The 22,161-nt window shown below is 32.5% G+C and overlaps 1 protein-coding gene across 1 annotated transcript in view; it reads left to right on the top strand.

Annotated features, from left to right (window-relative positions):
- RRP15 (ribosomal RNA processing 15 homolog) overlaps positions 1 to 6,319 on the top strand; it is a 48,852-nt gene extending 42,533 nt beyond the window's left edge. The window contains exon 5 of the mRNA XM_051998287.1: positions 2,916 to 6,319. Within this exon, the coding sequence (XP_051854247.1) occupies positions 2,916 to 3,032 (117 nt within the window). The 3' untranslated portion in view covers positions 3,033 to 6,319. The remainder of the gene's footprint in view (positions 1 to 2,915) is intronic.
- The last annotated feature ends 15,842 nt before the right edge of the window (positions 6,320 to 22,161 follow it).

The following is a 22,161-nucleotide window of genomic DNA, read 5'->3' as shown; positions in this document are numbered from 1 at the left end:
ATCTTAAGGCCAGTTGATTGGTGAGTTGGAAATACAAAGTTGTCTCTGTTTACATTACTCTAATTCTTAATGAATTGGTGCATTTTTTTCATATGACTATTGATAGCGTAAATTTCTTATACTGAAAACTTTTTGGGTTATATCATTTGGCCTTCTGCCTTTTAATGATGGCTCTTGTTGTTACAGAATTGAACCACTTATTTATAAGGTTCTTAAAATCTTAAGTTTTAATAACCTAATAACATTGTCTTTTGAAACCCCCTGTATATTGTGGATATGAGATCTTAATTGGAGAAAAGTGCTACAAAGATTTCTCCCCCTTATCTATCTTCTGTCTAATTTTAATTGCCACATCTCCTTCCCCCCCCCAAAAAAAGAAAAACAAACAAATAAAAAAGGAATCCTTTTAAATAATCACATTCATACCTTTTGTCTTCTGTGATTTTCAGTTTCTTGTTTGGTTCTGAATTCTACCCAGAATCTTTTTTTTTTTTTTTTTTTTTTTTTTTGCTTATCTAATTTGTTTATAATATTATTTTGTCTAAGTCATGTATCTGTTTGGGCTTTATCTTGGTGTATGATATGAGATGTTAGATTATATTTAAATTCTGTTAGGCTGATTTCCATTTTTCTCAGCATATTTTTCAAAGTCCTTATTGCAGTAGCTTTTAGGTTTGTTGAACTTTAGACATTCTTGTTCATTAATTATCAGTTCTTATTAGAAAGATCTTCATCATTTCAGCATTATAAATAATGTTTCTCATGTTTTTAGATAGATTCTGTCAAGTTAAAGAAAAGTTTGTATTTTCATTTTTCCAAGGTTTTTATTTTTGATAGAAATGATCATTGGATTTTGTCAGAAAGATTTTTTTTAAGCAACTATTTGTCAGTTTTGTTACCAGTAACATTTTAATTTGTTTATAATTACTGTATTAAACCAGCTATGCATATGTTGATTGTAACCCATTCTTGAATATTTTATCTGAATTTTTTTTTGCATCAATGTTCGTTAGGCATATGAGACTATAATTTTTTTCTAGCCCTCATTTAGGTTTTAAGACCATATATATCTATCTATGTATCTATTTGTCTATCGGTCTGTTTTAGAGTTTTTTTTCCCAAACAGTTTGTTTAATATTTCAACTACTTGCTTTTTGAATGTTTAATAAATTGAACTAGTAAATCCCTCTGGCTTCCATCATCCTCCTCCCTCCCCCATCTTCCTCTCTTTCCTTTGAGAGTTAATATTGCTTATTCAGTTTCTTTTTCTGTTACAGGTTATTTCTGATAATTTTTTTTTTATTTCTTTTTTATTCTATTGTTTCTTTTCATGTTTTATAGTAATAATTTGATTTTCCTTTTTTAAAAAATAAGACTTTTTTCTTTTATTAATTTAACAAATAATATGTGGGGGAAGGGTTCAGATCTTTGTTTTTATCAATGCCAGGAGATCCAAATTTAGAGGAAAACTTGTTCTGTTCCTAGTAGATGCTTGTTCTGAAACTTGTTTTTAGAAAATATCTTGGAAGCACTGTGAAAAAAAGAAGAGACTTTCCTAGTGAGCAGCATATCAGGGATAGCTGTTGAATCCAGGCCTTCCTGACTTCTGACTCTCTCATCACTGCCTTCAAATCATAATATTATTTTTGTTTTAATCATGGCATTGTCTGTTAGGCATTTAGAGTTTTCATATTTGGTTTGGAGAAATTGGTATTTGGAATAACAAATATCCTCTTTAAAATCTTCTAGATTTAATAGAATCTAATGAATTTAAATAAATACATTGTATTTCATTGGATGTATCTTTACATAGGAAGAGTATATAAAAAGGGAGTTAGTTTGAATTTTTTCTTATTTGCCAGTCTTCACATTTTCTGTCAGATTAGTAATATGGAACTAAACAAAATTTTAGAATATATAAATGAGCTTCATTCATATTATAATTGCCACAAAAAAAAGTCTTTTAGTAACTGTTTTGGATATAAAGGTAACACTAATTAAGAGGACCATATATTTTTAAAGATATTTATCAATATATTTGCATGCCCAGAAATTGTTTGCATCTTCTTTATACCTAATATAAAATGTAGTCTTAGAACTTTATAGACTTCCTTTCTTTTTTACTAAGTTCTTGATAGATTGTATTTCATAAATAACACCACAAGGTGGTACTATTGTATCACTAAATGGTTCATTTGATTTCTTGGCTTCTGTAATAAGGTGTCCTTTGAATGTTAGAGACAAGATGAGGAATTGCCCTCATTTATTATATTGCCATTGTTCATCTTAGATTGATGTAGTCTCCAAATTTCTTCATCATTGATCAGAAGCAAGTTTAAAACATCCTGATATTGATATGTAGAATTTTTTTTTTAAAGTATAATTCCCCAATTCCTTTGGAAACATCTTTGATTCATATAGTTCTATGGTTGGCCTAGGTAGTAAGGTTATAATTTACAAAAGATTTAATTCACAAATCAAAAAAATATGTAAATATTTAATGTGAGCCAGATTAAAAAGACTTTATTAACTCCATATTTTTGTTTAAATAATATGCCAGAATTTTTTTTCCCTAATGAATTAGCACCTGGGGATTAATAAATGATATCACAAGTCTATTTTGATTGCCAAAAAAAGAGGCTTTAATAAAGGAAGCCATGACTAGGTCTGACTCTTTAGTTCATGAAAAATAAGTGTTTTGTTTCCATCTGTCTTTTATTGGATAATTAAAAATAAGCTTTACTAGCATGTGGGCTTTTTTTTTTTTTATTCTTTTGCACATATGTGATCATAGAATACAAATAAGGCAAATTTCAACAATTTGTCTACGTTCACTTCTAGTGTAAAAACTGTAAGTTTGTTTTGCGGTTTGGATTTAATGTTTTTCAGTTATGATTCTTTTTTTATTTTTCCAGGCCAAAGGGAAATCAGAGCAGGGCTCAGGCTGGAATATATTGCGTGATGACTTTATGATGGGAGCAACAATGAAAGACTGGGATAAAGAAAGTGATGAACCAGATAACACAGAATGAAGTTCCAGAAATGACTAACAAATGACACCATGAAGATTGGGATTCTTGATAAATTTATTTTTCTGGATAAAATTGTTTATCATCTCATTGAATTTTGCAATATGGAGGTGGTAATGCAGATGCTGTTTAAAGAAAAAACAACAAACTTCACGTTTGTTCTTTCACTTAATTTTTTCTTTGCATCAAAATCCAAAACTATTTTCCAAAAGTTATAATTTTTAGTGGTACCTACAAAGGGTAGTTCAACAAAATTCAAAAATTACTGCCTCTTGGCATGTTTTGTCAAGTTTGTTATAAGTTTAAATATTAGTTATAAGTTTTGATCTGTTCTTGCATTTCCAAATTAGTAATATACCAAAAAATATTGTTACCTGCTGGTAATGAAGATGTTTTATATTTAATTTTTTATTAATGTTTACTACATAAATTCTATGATTCTGCAAGTTAGTGTGTATGCTTATTTTGAATAAATGTCTTTTGTATACAGTATCATTCTTCATCTAGAGGGTTTGAGGGGAAAATACAGATAATAAAACATAGTTAGAATTATAGTTCTGATTTTGATTGATTCAATTTGAGTGCCATGGAAATTTAATTTTTAAAAATGAGGGTGAAGAATTCTTTCTCGTATTCTCTAGGTTTATTTTAAATATGAAATTAATTTGGAGACAGGACTTCCATTGTTTCATTTTGCAAAAAAATAAATCAAACATCTTAAAGAGTAGGTGAGAGGTTTGGGATTTTTTGTTGTTTTTTGGAGGGAAGGAATATACTTTTTTTTTTCTTAATCTGGTTTAGTTTGGAGGAAGGAAGGATAGTTTTGACTTATAACAATGTACATTATAAAACTGGCAATGTTGATGTAATTCACTGTACGTAGTTACTACAAAGATTAGTAATTTGGATGATGTTGACTAACAAGTAGTAGTGATGAAAAATAAATTAACTTACAGGCCAAACAGGGCTACTCTAAGTTGATATTGATGCTAAATTATTAAAATTAAAGCTCATATCTTTCATATCTTTCTTAACAAAGTAAAATACAAGAGTGTAAGCTTCAATAATGACTCTTTCATACTATTTTGCTTAACATTTGTGCAAGAGTGTACTTTGTGAATAGTTTAGTGGGAGTTTGAATCCTCTTATTTAATTTTTTTTATTGACACAACTAATTTTTTTTTTTTAAAGAAAAGAAATTAAATCAGAGGATTCAAAGTTCTCTGATGAAGTATTTAGCAACTTTGGTCAAGCTTTTAAAATCCATCCTATTCTCTATCTTTGCCCATTAAGAATAGTTCCATTGTTTTCCATAGTAAACTTGGATCTAGAATATACTGTATCTTAATTTTTCCAAAAAATCCTTCAAACGTAGGGGAGCAGAAATTTGTTTTCAAGCTCATTTGAGTGTTAAAGATAATAAATATCTAAAGACACATTAGCACACATCTTGATATTTATTATCATAAAGTAACATACACACCCAGAATATCCAAAGCTCAAGATGCATTAATCCTCACTTCTGATCACTTAAAATATTATTAAATTGTGGAACTGGTATCTTGGTAGTATAGCATAAGCAAACATTGTCACTATTAACATAATTAGAACTTAATGAGTAAAATTATGAAGTCCTAATACAGATTCACATGTCAGTCAATTGTGTGTTACATTCTTTATAGCACCCAGGGTTTTGATTTTTGCTTTTTAATTAACCTGTTTTAATTCTTGAAGTACATAGATTCTCTTGCCACTAAACTCTTAAAGTAAGTTTGCAAGCAAGGGAGAGAGGATTAGTATTTGGAAATTGTATTCTCTCAAATTTGAAACAGATCCTAATTCTTAGAAACTTGGAGATAATTCAGCAAAACATGCTATGGTGCTAACTTTATCTTAAGTTCTTAATTACTTTTTTAGAGAATTGATAGGCCACTTAAACATATACTGTCCTAAATGAGATGAAACAGGCATTCCAAATACATAAACAGGTTTTACCTGAAAAACTGAGTTTTCTGTATTTGTATAGATTTATCAAAAGATTGCTTGGTATGAATATGAACCTAACAATGTCATAAAAGAAATGAAAATAGAACCAAAGTTCTTTTTAGCTATTCCCATCTACATCCATGTTACAAAATTGTATGTATTAGGAATTCAAATTCATCATTAATCATATTGATGGGGAGGAAGAATCAAATGGCTGCATTTCTTTTTTCCATAGGAAATGCTTTAGTTACCTTCTTATACAACCATTTTCTCACATTTCAGTGGCAGATTGTTAACAATTATTTATTCATCTGAATATCATAATGTTAGAACCATATTTTGCATTTATTTAGATCTGTATGAGAGTAGAAGCTGATTTCTTTTGTTATTACAAAACTTGAAGAAAGCGTAACCATAACTTTCAAATTATTCTTGTTTTTTATTCCTTTGCTTACATATTTACAGAGAAGCATTCTCAGCATAAAGTGTTACTTGATTATTGTTAACTTATTAAACAATAATCCAGAAGTCCAAATAGTTTTGCCTTTTTGGGACATGAAATATGTTTCGAATAAGTCATTTTGACGGTCTAGTGTGGTAGATTAGCCAGTTATATTTATAGAGGCAGTGTTGCATAATGGTTAGAGGATTAAGGATTTAGAATTAAGACCTGTGTTCTCTCTTTGGCACATAACTAATTATATGACCTTAGGCAAGTCACTTAATTTTTAGTACCCTAGGCATTTCTCTAATACTTGCAGTTACTTATAAATTGTATGGCTTCATTAAGATGGAGTCTCCATATTGTGAAATCTCTGTATAGATGAAATTCATTTCTCTACTTCCCTATCAAAAAAAGGCAAAAACTTCACAATACAATTTATATTACTGGTGTAATAAATTTAGTTTCAAATTTCTTACAAATCTAATGTTAATCGAATTTTTAACTAAAAGTATATTAGGAACAGCTTCATTAGCATGAAGTAGAACATTAAAACAGGAGACACATTGATAGGTTGGCGTATATGAAGGTAAGGCTATCTATAAAGATAGCTAGTTTGTAGCCATATGCCATGGCTGTAAATTCAGCCACCATACTTAACCAGTCACTTTACAACAGTATGGTTGGTCTTGAGAAGACTGAGCTAAATTTTATGGATGATCAAAAAGGCATTAACCAACCTAAGTAATATTTAAAATAGTCTCACGTTTTTATAGATATTTTTCTTCATTGCATATATTAACTTATTTTGTATAAAACTTTTCTTTCCAAATAACAGTAACAATAAATTTCTTGAAATTTAGACATGCGTACTGAGTGAATTGTACTTTGTTTCTGTTTTCTAAAAATGTGCTTATTTGGATCCCTAATCATCCTCTTGAGTGAGCCATTCTTTGGGGAGATAAAAGAACCGGTTTGCTTGATGTGTAGTTCCTCTCCATCCAGAAGATAGAAAATCTGATTTAGGTAAGAGGTTTAGGAATAAGAACTCTTATCAGATACTGTTTCCTGAAATCATTTACAAAAATAATTGGGATATACAACGTACACACATGTATGCATTTATATGTGTGTGTAGAACAAAATTTAAGGTCACCATCTAGATCCTCAGTAGTAACTTATAACAGTATCTGTCCCTGAAAACAGATTTCACAAATATAAATTCAAAATTTCATAAAAGACTTCCAGATGTTTAGATTGGATATAATTAACAAAAAATTCTTTGTAAATATGTGCTAGAAAATAAATTCAGTATTAATGTTTCTTTCATGGAAAACTAAGACATTGGTTATGATTTCCTGTATTTGCCTCACTTAATCCTATATGATTGTCATTGTTTCATAAAGTATTTAAAAGTAGTTCTTTTACACTCCCTAACAATTGTCATGTATATTGTGTATATTGATAAAGTAGCAAATATCTGAGAATATATGTGGCTGAATTTTTGCCACTTTTGTTTTCACCATTTTAAGTTACAAATTAAATAGGTTATTTTAAACTATATACATACATATATATGTATGTATATATATATATATTTAAGGAAAGTAAGTTTCATACTAAGTAATTTCTTTGAATTTTGGCAAGCATGTTGCATCTCCTTATTGAAACCTGTTAGTAAAATAATGAAGGTTATTACAGTATCTCTACTGGGCTTTTTAAGCTAAGCACCTTTTTTTTTTTTAATTCACCTTTGTATCCAGACTATCCTTGAGAATATATAAATTACTCATTACACATCTAATTGACTCTCTGTTCTGTCTTTACAAGTCTTTTTTTTTCCCCCCTGAGGCAATTGGGGTTAAGTGACTTGCCCAGGGTTACACAGTTAGGAAGTGGTAAGTGTCTGAGGCTAGATTTGAACTCGGGGTTGTCTTGACTTCAGGGTTGGTGCTCTAACGAGTGCACCACCTAGTTGTCCCTTTACAAGTCGATTTACAAATCCCATCCTTGGTTCTGTGTTCCAAATCATGACTTTTACATACTTTCATAAGTTCTTTTAAAAATGTGTTTCATCAAATAGTTCAGATGTAGATCCATTCTTTTCATCCTGCAAGGGATTTTAAAATGATTTGTTATACTTAAATGAATACAAATGTGAGAGTAAGTTATGGTACATGAAATTAGCATCTTCAAAGGTAACATGGCATAGTGGGTAGACACATGGTTTCAAGTTTAGAAATTCTATCTTGAACACATACTAGCTGTGTCTCTGGGCAGTTAGCCCTAAGCAACTTACTTTAAGTTGCAGAACAATTATTGAAATTTTTTGGTGGAGGAATTTTCTTCACCAAGAGTTCTCTACATTGATGAAATCATAGGTTCAAAGGAAAAATTATCTAACCCTTTTAATTTGTAGATGAGAAAACTGTGGTCCAGAGATATTAGATCACTTTCTCATGGTCACAGAGTTATTTAGTGGAAGAGCTGAGAGATCAATTCAAGTCCTCTGACCCAGAATTTAATGGTCTACACTATATCCTTATAATGCGTATATAAGACCAAAATCAACCTCATTTATTTTCCAGGGTCATTAACTATAATTTTTTTTCTTTTTTAAAAAAAAATCCCTTGACCCAAGTTTTAAATTCGATTGCAGTTATGTCAAAGACTGCATGAAATAAATAGGCCATCTCCTGGAATTTGGAAAATTGTTTTTTTTTTTTGGGGGGGGGTGGAGTTGTTTAAAGGAAACTTTTTGTTGGAATCATATTTGTTATAGTGGGATTTGCTCTATATTTGAATTAGGATTACTGCGATAGAGCAGATTGTCAAGGATTATAATGAATAAATATGACCTGTGAACCTTCTCCATATATGTTAGCCTCACTTGGGGATGTTCTTAATTAAGAATATAAAATTCATTTTTTGCTCTATCATACTTTAATTGTCAGTATGATTGACACATATCCCCATATTACATGTTAATTATAGGTAGAAGGAATATTTTAGGGCTTGCAGATATTATGAGAGACTATTTGAGGTGAATTGGCAGTAACACTAAATTTTGAAACTGAAGAGAGAACCATTCTGTGCCTACAAAAAGCTCTCTCATTCCCTCCCCAAGAAAACAGGAGTCTGAATTATGGCCAGCTGGGTAGATGAATCTTACTGACTATTCAAGGCAGAGGTAGGCCCTGTGAGTTTCACTCTTGATCTTAAAATCTGTTATACTTTGCTCCAAAAGAGTGAACTTTTCTGAAGTTGAAATTCTGATGGGTCTGGAGATTCTAGCCAACTTTAGAAATGGTATGTTCTGAAGTTTTTTAAGTGAATGATAACTTCAGCTAAAATAAGGAAACACATTAAAGACTAAAAATTATATATTCTAGCTAAGTATAGCATTCAACATTTTTTATAGCTAGAGAATTTGTTCTATAGAAACCCACAAAAATTCCCATTTAGTTGTTCTAACCATCAGCCTTCTATCAGTAAATTATGCCTTGCTATTTCTATGACTGTATCTCTCTTTTTCCCTTCATTCACATCTTAAGCAAATCATTACTGCAATGGGCAGTAGTTGACATTGTCTGGATTTTTTTTTTTTTTTTTTTTTTTTTTTTTTGCGGATTGAAGGATTTTTCCCTATCAGCTGTTCAATTGGGTGAAGCATTCAGGTGTGACTTAGTAATAGCTGCTAAGTATAATTGAAGAAACTCTTTAAAATTGGATTTTTTTTTCCTTTTGGACTTTTTGTTTGAGATTTTTCCTCCTGGTCACATCCTAGGGTGGTCCTTGAGACAAGGACCAAGAAATAAAACTGCCTATAGTTTCAAATATTCATGCTCAGATAAGGACTCTGAGTCAGAATACAAGGAATTGCTTTCATTGTGATTTGCCTTTGTTGAAGTGCTTTTATCCAATCTATTCATCTTTATCTACTCTCCTTGATTTCTACTAATTAAATATCATGCATTTATAATTTGACATGTTTGTTTTTTTTTTGAATTTGATTTTTATCCTATGTAGTCAAAGTTTGTGGAAATATGAAGTCAGTAATATACATTTAAATTTCTTTTGCTTATGTATGCATAAGCAAATTTTTGATTTAAATATTTTAAAGGCAGAGTAGAATGATGGAAAGAGTAATGAACTTGGGGAGCAGAGACTAGAGGCTCCAATACTTTGCTAAACATGCCACCATAAGCAGATCATCTAACCTTTCTGAAGCAGTTTCTATACTTGTAAAATGGGGATAGTATTTGCACTGTCTGCCTTACAGGGTAATGTAATTAAGTAGTATTCTGTATCTTTGTTAAAAATATAGTGAAAAATGCAATTAGAAACTGGATTTTTTTTATATACAAAAAATGAATTTTTGTGCCATTAAAATTTTTTAAGCCTTATGAAATTTCAGAGAACAATATTGAAAAATAGTACAACTTTATTAGTTGTATTCATACCTAAGGTCTTCTATAATTTATATTGAAGAGAGAGGAGTATTTAAACTTTTTTACAAATTATTTTTTAATCATTTCCTCAGTTTAGGATTCATTCTTTCCATGTTGTACAGCATTTAACTAAATCATATAAAGTTTAACTAGAAAAACCTTAGAAATTTATTTAAACATCACCTTTCTTCTACATCTATAAAAACACTATGCTAAATCTAAAATTTTCTCTTTATTCCAGCAGAAACAGTGTAAAATAGGAGCTACCATGCAACAGATAATAGACCTATGACCTCTAGATTACTTTCCAAGCCACTGGATCCTCATGTCAAAGCACAGTTATTTAGGTCTTCTGAGAAGTGGGCTCACTTGTGGGCCTCATGTTGTCCAACAGCTTCATTCTGTCCATCACACTCTTCATCATACAGGGAATACAAATGTGGGTTGCATTTTGGGGCAAGAGAAACCCCAGAAAACAAAAAGCACAATGAACAATATTAACTTAGCTTTAAGTGATGAGGTGTTAACCACATTTGTATAAATAACATTTTCTCCAACCCCTGGATCATTACACTGCATTTCTAATGTAATCGGTTCATAAATATCAAAGCGGGAACACCACATTTGTATGGGGTCAAGCCCAACTGGAGTTCTGAATGGAGAGACAGCTGAGAGTTGTGTCCCAATGCGTGGGTGGCCTCTGCAGCTGTTGATCCATCCTTGAGCTGTTTGGGGGTTGCCTCTTTGCTCTTGCAGAACCAGAATTTGGCCTTAAGTCAATTCATCGCCCAGCTTGGAACTGATAGAAGCAATGGATTGACCTCAACTCTCAAAACTGCAGTGAAACAGCCAGACACAGCAGTGGCTGAAACATTGAATAGTACCAACACAATCTCAGCAACTTTTCTAAATGATGATAAGTTTTGTTCAAAATTTGTCCCCTTAATGTGTTGCAGATATAAAACTGCATCCTTCTAGGATTCAAGGTAAATGATGTCTGTGGTCTGTAAGTAGAGACAATTTACTACACCAATATTTTCCTTTAAATAAGGAGGAAATTGATTTCATGTATGTAGTTGTGAAGGGAATTATAGATTCCATATTTACATCTGGCATTGATAACAATGGTAGTGATGTTTATTATTTTGTGTCATTTTTAGAACAAGATGTTTGTATACATTAGGTTTCCCCAGGAATTTTTGCCATAGGTAAATTATAAATGAAACCTTTGTATTTTTTTAAATTGTTCAAAAATAAAAGAGATTTATCACAGTAATTTGAGGTTGTCTCCCATGTGTTCCCTTTTTTCCTTCAGATAAAATAATTTTTTGAAATCTCACATCACTACTGAATAGTTCTTGGAAAGTGAGATCCTTTCCTCTGATTTTGTTTTAGATATTTATTTCAAATTTTTATTTATTTATTTTATCAAAATCCAGGGACAGTTGGGTAATAAATTTCTGACAGTGAGTAAGAGATTACTCATTCAACCTGAAAAAAAGCAAGCCTAAGTCTTGAAGTGGGGGAAATATATCAGGACTCTTTATAAGTCATTGAATCAAATAACAAAAAGATAATTTAAAGCTGCTTTTAAATTTTTCATCATTTATGAGGAAGGCAACCTTTTGACCTTTATTTTTGGAACTTTAACATTTAATTTATCCTTTTTCTCACTCTTGACTACTTAAAAGTTGATACAGGAGATACTATAATGGACATAGGCTTATAAATACATTATGATTTTATATTTTGTATAATCAGTTATATATTTAAAATGGGAAAGGCAATTTCATTCTTGTAAACTATTTTTGAATCATCTATGTATAAGTATTATGATAAGATCCTAGGGAAATAATTGAGGTAATTAAGACATTTGTCCCTATAGCGCATGGAGACATTGGAGAGTTTGTTAAGAAAATACAAACTATACATATACTAGACAATGTTTCTGTACAATCAACATAATTTTGAATATACTATCATAACCGTGGGGGAGAGGATAGTGTGTTTGGAGAATAAAGAAACTATAGAAGTTGTAATATTGGAGATGAGTTTTGAAGGATAAGATTTTGAAGGTACAGGTAGAGAAGAGTACACTAGCTATAGAAAACAGCATTAACAAAGAGAGAGAGCCAGGAAAATGATCTTGCCTCCAGTGTTCTTATCTTTCTTCAAAAATCAGGTTGGCTAGCATCATCCCCTGTGAAACCTTTACTAATTGTTCCATACATGTAACAATTAATAGCCTTCAGCACAGGACCTGTGGTAGCATACATATAGGTATGTGTATGTATATGGCAATTCTCCAGTGGCAACTTAGGTGCGAGAACTGTCTTGATTTTTGCCTTTTTATGCCCACAATCTTGAACACGGTGTCTTGAACATAAATGCTAGACACATATTTGAATTTAATTGACACATATACACAATGATTGGTTTCTAATCCAGTTTGATTGAAGCATGATGCCACTTATGGTTGGGAATAGGGTCTAAGATGATAAAAAGGTAGGGAGTGAGGTGTCAGGTTGTGGATAGCCCTGAATATCTAGCTAAAGAATTTTTGACTCAGGAGGCGAGAAGGGGCTTTTTGAAGGGCTTTAAACTGGCAAACCTAATCAAATCTAGTCATTAGGAATTCTGTTGTCAATAGAGGGACTAAAAATGTTCAGATTTGTATTTCAGAGAGATAGTACCGAAGGCCTCTACCTATTTTGTACCAAAGGAAATAAGCAGGAAGAGGTGCAGAATGGGAAAAATTATAGAGGCACAATTGATGGGACTTGGTAACTAACAGGAGCTATATTTGACACAACTTTTTTTCATCTTTCAGGTCAAAAGATTTGGTCATAGGTGACTAGAAGAATCAGGTAGTATGGGGCAGGAATAAGGAGAAATAGTCTAGTTAGGGAGAAACATATGCTCTGTTTGGGGCATGTTCAATTTTAAGATTCTCCTGGGATAGCCTGACAAGATCATCACTGAGGGCTAGGAGAGGCCTTAGAGTCCATCTTGTCCAAGTCCTTCATTGAGGTGGTGAGAAGACAAAGAACATATAACTCATATCTGAATCAGGATTTGAACTCCAGGTCTTCTTGACTTTCTAGTGCTCTTGAATGTAAATAGCAGAACTATTACTTCACCAGATCCAACCCCTCCCCCTAAAAAAAAATCACTTCCAAGGACACTATGGGAATAGAAAGACACATTGAATAGACTTGGAACTGAAGTTCCAAAAAACAAAAGCAGTTCTTGCCAAATCTGGCCTTTCTCAAGAGCTCCAAAAATTTCCAGATTTCTACCAAAAGAGTTCTAATAGGAAAATGTGCTTTATTTGGAGGTAGTTAATAGGATTGTTTTTTGGAACTTCAGTTCCCAGTCTATTCAATGTGTCTTTCTATTCCCATAGTGTCCTCGGAAGTGATTTTGGTCCTTCCACCTCAACAAGCCTGTTTCCTAATGCAAAAAATACAGAATGCAAATAAGTATGAAATTCACAGCATCCTCAAATACTAATATAGTGTCAAGAATTCTGTGTATTAGTTTAGAGAGACCTGATATTTCTTTTGCTTTCTCTGAGAAATATACACATACAGACAGACAGACAGACAGACATCTATAGACAGTTGTATCTATATACATAAAAAAAAAAAACATGCATGTAATACACCTATATGTATCACTTAGGACCATCCTTCAGATGACCTGATTTTATGGCCAACAGAAAATCAAGGATAAGCAAGTGGAACACAGACTTTGTAAATAAAAAAAATCACCTTTTATTGTACAAATTTACAATTTAGGACTTATGCCACCACCCATGTTGTAGGTTATTAATCATTATACAGTCATCTTTTGAAGTCTTATTTCACCAGATCCCCATCTATATTTATATTACCAAAGTAATACAATTGAATTTTTTGCGAGTTCTGATATAAGGCTAATTACTATCATTACTGCAGTGATGTGCATTTATCTAATGAAAAAGTACCAGCTTTAGTTGCTATTCTTGCATTTAGTACTAAAATGGAACATTGCAATTGCAGGTTAATATTCGAAGAACTGCCAATTAAATTTAGTCTATGCAGATTAAAACAGTAAATAATAAGCTTTTGTCCTCCTTATTCTGTCTATTTTACTCATTCATGTTAAACTTTATTCTCTGTCAACAAAATATTCCAAGCTTTGGAAATTGTTTTAAATATAATATTCAAATAACTTTTCATTGAGACAGGCCTATGTTCTTTGTATGAGTTTTTTCTACTGGCAGACGGAAATTAAATTGTGTGATCTGGTGGCTAGATTAAGTCCTTGGAGTACTGGTTGTATAAGTATTTTTAGTGTTCTAAGTGTAGTTGAATGAAAGGAATATTTAATATGGAGTCAGAGAACCTGTGTTCAAATTCCAGCTCTGTTGCTCACTACTTGTGTGACTTTATACAACTCATTTAACCTCTCAGTTTCCTAATTCCCAATCCTCAACCCCCTCCAAACTTCCTTTTTAGTATTGAGGGCACCACAATACTCCCAATTTCCTGCATTTGTAACCTCAACTTCACACTATCTTCTCCCCTGGCTTATATCTAATCTGTTTAGTAATTTCACCTTTCCAACATCTCTCAAATGTGTCCCCTTCTCTCCTATTGCTATTCCCCATACTCTGTAAAAGTCCTCATTGCCTATGCCTAAACTAGTTTAATAACTTGCTGATGGGGATGTCTGCCTCAAGCCCCTCCCCTCTCCAATCCTTCCTCCATATAGACTCCAAAAATATTTTTCCTAATGTGCAGGCCCAAACATGATAGCCCACCCCACCCCCAGTATCCTTTTTCTCTGACCTCCAGTAGCTCTCTGTCATCTCCAGGATCAAATGCAAAATCCTAGATGTTCAAAGCTATATAAAACTGCCCCCACACACACCTTTAACATCTCACAACATACCCCTCCACATTCTTCTTAATATAGTAATACTAGATTCCTTGCTATTCCATGAACAAAACACTTCATTTCTTTGCTCTGGATTTTTTTACTAGTTGTACCCCAAGCTTAGAATGCTCTCAACTGATCTCTTTCATCAAATCTCAACTAAAATCCCATTTTAATCTATAGGAAGTCTTTCCTAACCACTCAATGCTAATGTTTTTCCCCCTCTTTAATATTTGCTTTTATCTTGTATATAACTTGTTTTCTATGAATTTGTCTCCCCTTGTGTGTGTGTGTGTGTGTATACACACACACACACACACACACACACACACACATATATATATATATATATGTATATACTCACACATAAATAGTTCTTGATGGCTTTTTTTATATTACTAGTGTTTAGCACAGACCTTGGAATATAAAAGAGAGAGAAAGAGAGAGAGAGAGAGAGAGAGACAGAGAGAGAGAGAGAGAGAGAGAGAGAGAGAGGAATTATTTTGGCAGTCTGGTGAAGCTTAGGGACCTCTTCTCATAATAATGTTTTTAAATTTGTAAAATAAAATACATACAAAAAGAAATCAATTATATTGAAATGTACTCATCTATCTAGTTTTCTGTCTATCTACATAGTGTTGGACTAGATTCTATATTCCCTTCAAGCTCTGAATGTACGACCCCATGATCTATAAACCTCAAAAAACTTCTGTGTTGCTACCCTGCATCAGTTGAAGGGATTTTCACATAAGAAATTTTCTTCCCCACTGAAATTTAAGATTTAAACCAAAAATAACAATAGAAATAATTTTGACATTACATGTTTAGTAAATTAGCAATGGTAAAATACATAGTTTGGTTTGTGGGCCTTTTTAAATAAAAATATTACACTGTAGAACCTCTAGGTGGCATGATTTAAGCTATCATTGAATCAACTGTTTTCCCCCAATCCTATGAATGGCTGGTTTCTTCACACTCAGCAGATCAGCTTTCAGTTGATAAGATGCATTGCTAAAACTGGCTGTACTGCAGCAATTCAATTATTTACCTTGTTCAGGTAAAGCCTTAGTCATTCCACTGTGAGGAGATGAAGTGCTCTTTGAAGAAAAGAATTTGTGTAATTATCCCTAGTAGCTATAGCAAAACATTTGGCCAAGTGTCCTGGGACCTTTGTGTACCATGCTAGAGTAAGGGCTCCTTAATTTGGTAATGTCACTTTTTCAATTTATTTGTTTGAGATTAAATACTTAGCATCCTTTCTGAAAATTGCTGGCCAAGCCATTTGGGGAAATTATTCTCTTTGTATTTCACATTTGGATATAACCAAAAACAATCTAAAGAGGTCACAAATTGTAGAAATCCCAACCCCATCATTTTTTTTTTTTTAAACAGGAAACATAAGCCCTTTCAATATTGTGAAGTAACTTCCCAGGTGTCCCTGGTTTTGTGAAGCAGTTACTGTTTATTAAAAAGGAAAGATCAACATGTAAAAAGACAGCATTATGGGGAGCTGAAAGCACCAAATGACAAACAGAACCACTCTGTTCTTTTTCTGTACCAGCACTAAAATGGGAAGGGAAAGATTTTGCTTTTTGGAATCTTAATCGGTTGCTCATTTTCTAAAATTTAATGATACTGCCGTTAGTTCATCTTTTCCACTTAGTTGCCACTTTGCAAATTCTTGATAAGCCTCTTTCTGGCTTCACCCACCTCTACCTTCTCCAACATGTTTTACACATGAATATCAAGAGTCTTCAGGAATTTTCTCAGCCTTTTGTGTCTTTGTTTTGATCCAGATTTACATTTATTCTAAAAGGTGCAAGAAAAAAAAAAGATGTGTTAAAAGTGTAATAATGGTAGTAGTTTTTGTAGTATCTTTAGCACAAAGAGTTAGAATAGGAGGGAGGGGAATTATTAATATATTACTCTCAATCTAAGTTTCCATCTTAGTATAAGTCTTTACCATCTATCTTGAGATGGTCAGGAAGGTGGTCAGGAAGGTATTATCTGAGTGCAATATCTCTGACATAGCAAGATTATGTCAAAATAATTGGGAAATGAATGTTTTACATTCATCATCCCAAGCAAAAGCTCATCATTGAATCTCTCTGTCTTTATACCATATCCTGAAATAATGCAAAAATAAGAACTCATAGGTATAGATCCTTTTCAATCAATGGTAGAATTAGAACTCCTAGGCAATAAGAATTTAAATACCTTAGAAAATATATATGGTAAATTTTTAAAAAGTAAAATCCATTTAATAGGAAATTGACTTATTGCATTGTATTTATAATTTGTTTTAATTTCAATTTATCAAATATTTAGTATTGTATGCCAGACTAGAGACAACTAAGTGCAAAAATAACAACAATCCAATTCTGTTCTCAAGAAGATTATGTTTTATTGAGAAACGTATAGAGAAAGTGTAGATGAAATATAAAATACTTTGGGATTAAAACATAATCCACAATTAAGATTATTTAATTTTATTGAGAAGATAGGGTTTTATTGTAAAGGAGAAACTGAATTTGGAAGATGAAAAAAAAATTCTAAATTGAATAAACCAAAATCCAGGAAAAGAAATTTGAAAAAAAGTTAAAATATTCATTAAAATTCTTTTTTTTAATTAAAGCTTTTAATTTTTCAAAACATATGCATGGATAATACATATTAATATAGTTATCTTGCTGCACAAGAAAAATCAAATCAAGCCAGAAAAAAAAAATGAGAAAGAAAATAGAATGCAAGCAAACAACAAAAAGAATGTAAATGCTTTGTTGTGGTCTACACTCAGTCCCCTTAGTCTTCTCTCTGGGTGTACATGGCTTTCTTCATCACAAGATCATTAGAATTGGTCTGAATCAAGTCATTCTTGAAGAGAGCCATGTCTACCAGAATTGATCATCATATAATCTTGTTGCTGTGTATAATGATCTCTGGGTTCTGCTCATTTCACTCAGCATCAATTCATGTAAATCTCTCCAGGTCTCTCTGAAATCATCCTGCTGATTGTTTTTTATAGAACAATAATATCCCATAACATTTATATACCATAACTTATTCAGCCATTTTCCAACTGACAGGTATCCATTTGGTTTCCAGTTTCTTGCCACCTCAAAAAGGGCTGCCACAAACATTTTTGACAAAACATTTTTACCTAATATGGAAATAATAATCTAGAATATTATTTGTAACAGTTTAAGTTAATGGGACAGGTAGAGAGGAAAATAGTAATCAGTGTTAACATAATCTGAAGGCCTCTAGAAGCACTTTGGGCCTCCTAATAGCAAATCTGGAGTATATTCTTTGCTGGTAAGTACTTTGATGAGTCAAGACCTGGAAACTGGTATAGCAGAGTGATGAGCAGTATAGGAGTACCACTGGCACCCATGCAAGTAGTTAGGGGAGATGATATATAACCAGAAAACCTGGATTCAAATCTTACATTTGAGTGGGAACAGGTAACTTTCACTTTTTCTGAGCTTTGATTACCCTGTGTAAAATACTGGCTGGGACCAAATATCTATATTCCATCTAGTTCTAAATCTAGGATCTTATGATATGTTTAGCTGGATTCCACTTGCTAACTTCTTTCCTTTTCCTTGCTTGAGGGCTTGCTATGTTCCTTGGGTGATCTGACACTGCCTCCAAAATAATGAATCATCAATATAAGAGTTGTTCTCTTCTCTGAATGGTCTCTTTCATATAAGGACTGCTCTAAGCTTTTATTTTTAGGTGGAACAATAATTCCAATATCTTTTTGATCTCTAATTGTTAAGCAGAAAAAAAAAGACAAGATATGAAATGATATCTCTGTATGTGGCAAGGCAACTATGTTAATGGAATATATTATACAATCTATAAACCGTAATGAAATGTGTACCAGATAAAATGCACTAAGCATCCCATATATTATTATCTCTAATAAAAATGTATAACTGAGAAATGGGTTTGCATACTCCAAAAGTCATATTTGTATTATCTGATTTGCTTTTCTCTGCATCATTTATCTCTTCCATTCCATTTACCTTATCTTGCATCTCCCTCTTCTCTTCATTGAAGACCCTACTCTTAGTGTTGTTCTCTTTCCCAGCAACCAAATGTCAAATACTTGTATTGCTAAATGGGTTATTGACCTTCAGAAGTGAGGGAGAAGGAGATGGGGGTAGTTGGGAGTATGACCATAATGCACTGCTCACCACCTCCTTAAAAAAGTTGATTCTTTTGCCATAATCAGTTGTTATTACTCATGACACTCATATGTCATGGTACTAAATACTTTGCTACAGGTTTTATTTTCATGCACTTCACCTAATTTACTAGTAGACCAAGAGTGGAAAACTTCTGGCCCAGAGGCCTAATTTGACTCTCAGTGGGAAAGTGTTCTATGTATTGTGAGAATTTCCCCATTGGGACACTGTTCCGAACATCCCATTTACCATGTGCCTCTTAAAGTTTAAGAAATAGAGTACTTTCAGACTTCTGAAGAATTATTAACAAGCTAATCATAATTTTAAAGGGTAGCAGTCACTTGCTCAGACTCTCACAACCCAACTTTGACAACTTTACCTATAAATCCTTAAACCTATTTTTAAAAAGGCCTGCTCTTTCCTATTTTCCTGCTGTCCCCTGTCCCTCTGGCCTGCCTTTTTCTCTAGCCCCCTTCTTTCCTCCTTACCATCTTTCATGTTATCCCATTGTTGCCCCTATTAGAGTAGGGAATCTCTGAGTTGACTATTTGCCTTTTTTTGGTATTTTCACTATGTAGCACATAGTAGTTACATAATAAATGGTTTTTGATTTGATTCTACTCTAACCATCCTTTAATTGGCTACAATATAGAACTGAAATACATTCTGTAGTATTTATTTCTTTATTTATGAAACAGTCTTATATGTATAAAATAATCTTATTTTTAAATGGTAAACAGAATGTCATTTTTTAAAGAAAAAGTCAAATTTTTAACTTGTATGATTTTTAATTGTTTACTAATTTGTAAAATTAGTCATAGTGATCTTAGGGGAAAAAAATAACTCTTCTCATACATTTAGACTATACACACACACACACACACACACACAAAAGAAAAAATTCACAAAAACCATTTCATTTTTAATTTAATATTCTACAACTTGAAAAGTTTTCCTGTAGATAATAATGCATAGGAAATTGATAGTATAGTGATATTTTAATTATTCTTCAACTGTTCTTTCCCCTTTTAGGTATCTGAACAGCATACATAGGCTTGAAAATGCTTTTCAGTTAAGCAACTGAGAAGCAATTTGGAACAGTAGATAGAATGAAATGAGATAATTTTTGTAAAGTGCTTTGTAAACATAAAGTGCTGCATAAATGTTAAAACTAGTATTATTAGGATAATCTGCAAGCAAGAATTTAAGACTACCTAGTACTTTGCATAGTGTTTGGTATATAGTAGGCACTTAATAAATATTTATTTATTTATTTTTGTATTATCACATTAAAGGATTATCTCTCATCTTTTGCATTTATTAGATGACAAGATATATAGAAAAATTTAATTAGTTCAGTAGTTTAATAATTTTCCCCCCAACCTCTTTAAAATCACTATGGGATTATAAATGAAATTGATCTTTTGTTAGCATTAAGAAGGACCCATCAGCTCACCAGCTCCTCTCCCTCCCAGATCAATAAGGTTAATGCTGAAGAATAGCAATAAGTATTTGTTTTGTCATCAAACATTTGATTAGTCTGTTGTAGGAATTCCAGAAGACCTAAGTGAATGGTACTATTTAATGAGTAGGCCAAAGTTAGTGGCTGAAACAGCTGCACCCTCCTGCACTCTAATGTGGAAAACAAAGAATTCGGTTTCAAGTTAAGTTACAAGAGATTTAAATCTTTACTGTATTTCAGGATTTTAATGGTAAACTAGTATCCCACTCTGACCATTTCCTAATTCTTTCTGTGGACACAGATACATCCAGTCATTGTATTTTTTCTATCTGGATACTCAGCAAACCACAAGCAAAGTTGGGGGGAGGAGTTGACACTGAAAGCCATTGTTATAGATACATTTATTAAATGCTTACTGTGTGCCAGATACTATTTTAAACACTGGGGATACATATAGAAACAAGCAAGGCAGTCACTTCCATCCAGGAACTTATATTTCAATGTAGGAGAAGGATACTGGAAGTGAAAGGGAGGGAAACTAAATAAGGGCATGATGAAGAGAGAACTGGGAAGTTGTCTAGAGCTTCAAGAAAGGCAGGGCACAAATTGCATATCAGGGTCAAAGGATTCAGGGGCTGAGATCAGATGGAAGGAAGATGGTGGACAAGGGTGGGTACTTAATAAAAACAATGAGATGATGGAGCACTCCATTTATTTTTAATATTAACCTTTTCAACAGATGAAATAAACAAATGACATAGTACCCCATTACTATACTTTAATTTCATTGAGTGACCAATTTTGGAAAAAGTACTTTTGGGTACCCGGGATCTTTTTAGTAGATATCTCACTATTGGTAATAATGAGCAAGTACTCCCAAGTGAAACTAAATGTCATTTATCTTTTTTTCATTTTTCTTTACTCAGCTTGGTGGTTTCCTCATTTTTTTCAGAAAATGAAGAAGTAAGTATATGACTGTTACCTGAAAATTATAGAGGATGAAATAGCCACAGAGCCATGAATTTAGATATAATTTTCTTCAGAAAATAAATGTGGTATTTTCACTCTGAGACTGAGAAATAGAGATTGATTTAATAGAAAGAAAAGAGATCTCTCAATGAGAAGTTCTGAACCAATAGATGAGAATCTGCCCATAGGTTGTGCAGCCTTTCTTTCATAGAAAGTCTCCAAGATGGTTGCCATACTTCCTTTTCTACTGTACCCATCCCTCCGATTTACTGGGCTTCCCAGTAGGGAATAGATGACAACCAGATGTAGCACCCTCACACCTGTTTTACTAACGGACTTTACTCTCAGCCCTATCCTGTCCTTCACCACAATCTGGTGTGACAGGTGCTATTAACTTCCCTATTTTACAGATGAAGTAACAGAAACTGAGATAAATTAGTGACTTGTCTAAGGCCTTACAGCTAGTGCCTGAGGAATATTCAAATGGTCTTTCTGACTCCAAGTTTAGTACTCTGTCCATATACTAGATGTTTAATCCATGCTTGTTGATTGATTGTATGGTCACAAAACATTATTGCCAATGCCAAAATGGACCCCCTTTTCCCAAAGCAACTACTCACATTTTAAAGCCTTATGACCTCAACATACTGAAAGGATTATTGTTTCTTGGTTGCCTCTCTTGAACTGCCTACCAATCTCAGTCTCC

The sequence above is a fragment of the Antechinus flavipes genome, chromosome 4 (assembly GCF_016432865.1).
Source record: "Antechinus flavipes isolate AdamAnt ecotype Samford, QLD, Australia chromosome 4, AdamAnt_v2, whole genome shotgun sequence".
In the NCBI taxonomy this organism is placed as follows: Eukaryota; Metazoa; Chordata; class Mammalia; order Dasyuromorphia; family Dasyuridae; genus Antechinus; species Antechinus flavipes.
This window is presented reverse-complemented; position numbering and strand designations above follow the sequence as displayed.